Source organism: Physcomitrium patens, chromosome 13 (genome assembly GCF_059467195.1).
Source record: "Physcomitrium patens ecotype Gransden chromosome 13, ASM5946719v1, whole genome shotgun sequence".
NCBI classification, from domain to species: Eukaryota; Viridiplantae; Streptophyta; class Bryopsida; order Funariales; family Funariaceae; genus Physcomitrium; species Physcomitrium patens.
This window is the reverse complement of record NC_143422.1, coordinates 10,539,224-10,544,181: the sequence shown is the minus strand read 5'-3', so window position 1 is coordinate 10,544,181 and position 4,958 is coordinate 10,539,224. Positions and strand designations below refer to the sequence as shown.

General features: G+C 41.2%; 1 protein-coding gene across 1 annotated transcript; it reads left to right on the top strand.

Moving 5' to 3' along the window:
• Nucleotides 1-469: 469 nt before the first annotated feature.
• LOC112290721 (heterogeneous nuclear ribonucleoprotein 1) lies at nucleotides 470-4,195 on the top strand. Its single transcript, XM_024537344.3, has 12 exons — nucleotides 470-610; nucleotides 942-1,031; nucleotides 1,215-1,280; nucleotides 1,375-1,440; nucleotides 1,638-1,723; nucleotides 1,926-1,971; nucleotides 2,100-2,154; nucleotides 2,473-2,549; nucleotides 2,675-3,118; nucleotides 3,208-3,312; nucleotides 3,468-3,644; nucleotides 3,784-4,195. The coding sequence occupies exons 1-12, from the start codon at nucleotides 557-559 to the stop codon at nucleotides 3,886-3,888; spliced, it is 1,371 nt and encodes a 456-aa protein (XP_024393112.1). The 5' UTR covers nucleotides 470-556; the 3' UTR covers nucleotides 3,889-4,195.
• The last annotated feature ends 763 nt before the right edge of the window (nucleotides 4,196-4,958 follow it).

Here is a 4,958-nt window from a genome sequence, read left to right as displayed (position 1 = left end):
AGTGGTAAGGATGCCGCTGACGAGGGAGGATCTTTTAGGGAGAGCCTCTTGTTTCTGTGACATCATCTCTGTGTACGCTTCGATTATGCTCGTAATTAGGACGCATTTCATCAGAGTTTTCATGTTCGCTATCAGGGCGAAGCTCTGCTATCCTACGCATTCTGCGTATATTGAGCCGCTGCGGACGGACGAGGTAACCGCGGTGGAGCTCGATCCTCTCCTGTGGCGTCCGCCATGCTTAGCAACATCCGATTTCGTTACGGACTTAGGAATACAGTGCTCTGTACTTCCATTGTGCGTGTCGGAATTATGCTTTAGGTCATGTTCCGATGTGATTATGTTTGTGGGAGGGTGGCCGGGTATTGCAGAGTATGAATGTAGCATGTGCTTGTGCAGGGATGAGGAAAGCAAGAGAGTAAGTAAAAGGAGCTCTGTGAGAGAGAGGAAGAAGAGTGAGAGGGGAGAGGAGTGAAGAGTGGCAGGACAGTGCTTTGCAGGCACTCAGGTATTGTAGTCAAGCTGTAAGTGAAAGAATACTCATCTTTCATTCATCGGTATGGCGCACAATTCTGGCGAGCATGGCATGAACCTCGGATCTCGGAAACTCGTGGTATATGAGCTATCTTTGTCCATTACAAACATGATGCGTTATGTAGGTGCATGTATAATCTTATCTGTCCTTTAGGCACTTGAAGTGAAGACCTGCGCCTGTCTGCTTTATTGGGAAGTTCTGTACAATTGCAACACTCGTGCAGATACCAGTGACCAGTATTTATTTGTGGTTCTATTGATTATCTTGTACATGTTTTACAGTTGTAAAATTAACACAAGCTCCAGAAAATGAGGGTGTTTCTACTCTACTGTGAAAGTGATATTCATCATGCTACTATAGAGCTAAATGTACACGAACTATAATCTGATTAACTTGTGGTTCCCTTCAGGTTCTGGGTATCCCGTGGGATGTTGATACGGAAGGTTTGAGGCAGTATATGCTGAAGTTTGGTGAACTCGATGACGTCATTGTTATGAAGGTCAGTGGCGAGTAGAGGCTCTTAAGGCCTTTGACAATTCATCTCAATGAAACTTAGTCCTTGTGTATTTCGACCTTAGGGAACTTCCTCATTGTGGATTTGTTGTCACCCATCGATTAATTAGTGTCACATTGTTTTTAGAACCTCATCAGAATGTCTGCCTCACCGTGCTATCTTTTTCAGGATCGCGGCACAGGACGATCGCGAGGATTTGGTTACGTGACATTTGCAACAGTCGAAGATGCCAAGGTATGTTTTATTTGGGACAGCCAGATAGTTTACTCTGTTTCTGCTTTTATATATTGTATCATATTTTACTAAATTCGTATTTCATGCTGCGCAGAAAACAGTTTCTACGCAACATTCTCTAAATGGACGAATGTTGGAGGTGAAAGTTGCAACTCCAAAGGTACTCTTGCTAAGTTTGATGAACTTCGAGGACGCCGTTTGCATAGATTGATGGGCCCATCGCAGAGGCTTTGACTGATTGAAACCTACTTTTGACACTGGTTCTAGAATTTATATTTCAGGAATTTTTTCTAGTGTAGGTAATTACGATGTAGGTTGCCAGTTGTAACGATTCATTTGCTTCTAATCATGTTTTAGGAAGAGATGAAGCCACCCGCGAAGAAGATAACGAGGGTTTTCGTCGCCAGAATCCCTCCTAGTGTCACCGACGAAGCTTTTCGAAGGTACTTCGTCTTGTATTGCCTTTCCATTCATCATTTTGTTTGGGAGCACTGATAATCTTATTTTTTTTGACTTTTACGTGGGCTTTTTTCATATTTTCTATTGCTGCCTTGATATTTCCTCTTCACAATAGTTTTTTGACCCTATATACCTCTTATGAGCTATGGTAACTAATGTCAACCATTCATGGTGATATGTGTGCAGTTACTTTGAAAAATATGGGACCTTAACTGATGCTTACATGCCAAAGGTATTGTCAATCTTAATTTTTTTGCAATGTTTTTTTTTTAATGGTTTTATTCTTATTACAGTCTTCGGAAGTATATCCATTACCCAGGTATTGGTTGTTGCTGATTTTTGGTTGTTGTGGTTATTTAGGATCAAGGTTCGAAGGCGCATAGAGGCATTGGCTTTGTTACATTTGAAATTCCAGGTGAGACATGGGTCCAAGCTCTAAACCTGAGATTTTCAGTTTTGTGTTGTTTATGGCCCGATGGCTTCTTTTCTGATTAGTTACAGATGCTGTATGAAAAGTTGCGTGGTAAAAATACGATCCTAAGACGCAATGCTCTAGGATTTACGTTTAGTGGACTTCATGACTATGGAACAAGTGTAAGCAGTCATTGTAATATCTCGTATCAATCACTATACCCCTTCCATGAGTGCTGCGATACTGTTTAGACAACTGGGAATGGAAGTGATATTATTTCATCTCTCTTACACAGCAAAATGTATTTGTTTTGTTCTACAGAATCGGTTGACAGACTCATGAATGAAACCCATGAGCTTGGTGGGTCGACCATTGCTGTGGATCGTGCTACACCGAAGGTAAGAATTCTATACCTTTTTGAATAGGGTATATAATTTATTAAGGAACGGTCTGGTTTGCTTTGGAGAGTAGATGATGATGTTGAATAGTTTTATTCTTCTTTGGTCTATTATTGGACAAACAGGAGGACGGTGTGAAGACTTGGGGACGAGGATTTCATGGAGGCAACCAAAATTCTGGATCCAATGCTGGATCAGGTTCCTACGGAGCTTATGGTGTTTACACAAATACAGCCCGGTTTGGTGGCTTGGGAGGCGGATTTGGAGCTTATGACTATCCAGGTTCTGGTTTTGGAAGTGATTTAGGTCCATCTGGTGGGCTGAGCAGTGCTTATGGGGGTGGGAATTCCTGGCCCCCTGCTCCCTCAGGAGCTGGCTATGGCGGCCCAGGTTTGGGGATTTCAGGGGGAGTCTCCGGCAGCTTTGGTTCTGGTGGTCCACCGGTTCCGCCTCTGAGGGGGTTAGGTACAAAAATCTTTGTTGGCAGATTACCTCCAGAAGCAAATGCAGAGGATTTAAGGCGCTATTTCAACAATTTCGGAAGGATATCTGATGTTTATGTTCCAAAGGTAGGAGCAAGGCGTCTCTTTTCTCTCGGACATCTTTGATGATTATTGAAATTGACACTATTTTAACATTTCTACTGTCCATCTTGTAGGATGCAAAAAAAACATCACATAGAGGTTTCGGCTTTGTTACTTTCTCTGACGAAGGTGCGGCTGAACGAGTTGCTCTCAGGAATCATGAGATTCTTGGGCATCAGGTTAGGATCCTTGTCATTACTTTTGCAGGATTGCTTGTGTGCATGTTTGAAGGTTATAACTTTTACAATCGCTTCTAGGTTCACTTCCATGATCGGGTAGATTATTGAACGTATTTGTAGTGGTCTGACCTGGAGTTGTATAAATGGCCTGGCAGATTGCTGTAGACCGTGCAGCACCTCAGGACGAAGTGGCAAACGTCCCATACATGAGCGGCTTTGGTGGCGTGGGTTCATTTTCTGGAGGAGCTGGGGGCCCAATGAGAGGGGGTAATGCGCCGTTACTAGGAAGTGGATACGGTTCCTTGCCAGGCAATCTCGACTTCAATTCTGGGGTACGTTCTCTGTGCAATTGTAGCTTGACGAGGTATCTTTTCATCCAAATGTAGTGTGAACTGGTCCTACATGTTTATGCACTACATGTTGAGGACCACTGACTTGTTGAGGTTCCTGACAATACCGTGTCGTTGCCAGTGGGGTGCTTATGGCGGTGTAGGTGGATTACCATCAGGTTTGGACTCTGGACTTTCAGGCGGCCATCGCTCTTCTAGGTCAGAACCTCGCTACAGACCATATTAAAATTATTATCAGCGAGCTGCTCAAGTGAAGCGGTCAATATATGTGTGAAGTAGAACCGGAGGTTGTAGCGAGAAAGACCAAGAAGCTGGTCAGAGAGTTATACTGCGTGCAATCAAGGATATATTATGTTGGAAGAATATCGATTGAAGGATTACCTGTGGAATATCTTAGGATATGTCAGTCGCTCAGGGATGTTTGATCAGACCATTGTCGAAGCCTATATTTAGGCTTTGCATGTGGTTTACACCTTAATCAACTGTAATTTCATGTTCTAACTTAAAGAATGATCTATGTCAACTTTGAATAACCAGATTACCTTGCTAATAAGGAACATGATTTTGTGGATAATACCTGCAATTTTCAAAGCACCCTTTTAAACATGTAAGATAAATAAAACTGGATCCGACACAATCTATCACTTGCCTAGAAATATACCCTGTAATTCTGTTGAACTGAGTAACCTTCCAAGATGATATCTGCACCTGATTGAGCAATAAAAGAGGGTCCTTGAGAAGTTTGCAGAAGAATAACCCATCCACGAGACTCCTCACCAAGAAACTTGACGTTTTTCATTCAATCTAGACAACACTGATAAAATTTAGTTCTTAAATTCAAGGTTATTGCAATTTTTAGATTTTGACAAATCATCCCATATTTAGCTTGATAAGTTGCATTGGGTTAAAAGGAGATAGTTTGAATCTAAGTGTATTTAATGGGTCTCATTCAATGATGGTCTTAAATATGTCTTGTGCCACTTGAATAAATATGATTGTAGTAATTGTCAACAATGTATTCATTTACTTCCTAATCAAAGTATCAAGTGCTTGACACATATAAATACTAAGCCCATCTAATGCTATCCTTGCATGTGATTTGAAAAGTGCATATCTCTCATTGATAATGAAGTCAATTGGTAATAGCAATGTGAGCTCATATTTGATATTATACAATAAGTTTTAGTTCCTTGTATTGTTGTAATAATGAATTATTTAGCTACTTAAGAGCAATGAAAACAATATTTGCTTCTTTTAAGATCACTAGATTTGCAAATAAAAAGATCCATTATATCA

Coding starts and splice junctions, on each gene's coding strand:
- LOC112290721 (XM_024537344.3), top strand. CDS start 557: ATGGCGCACAATTCTGGCGAGCATGGCATGAACCTCGGATCTCGGAAA. Junction 1,972..2,099: donor CTGATGCTTACATGCCAAAG/GTATTGTCAATC, acceptor GTGGTTATTTAG/GATCAAGGTTCGAAGGCGCA. Junction 3,645..3,783: donor ATCTCGACTTCAATTCTGGG/GTACGTTCTCTG, acceptor TGTCGTTGCCAG/TGGGGTGCTTATGGCGGTGT.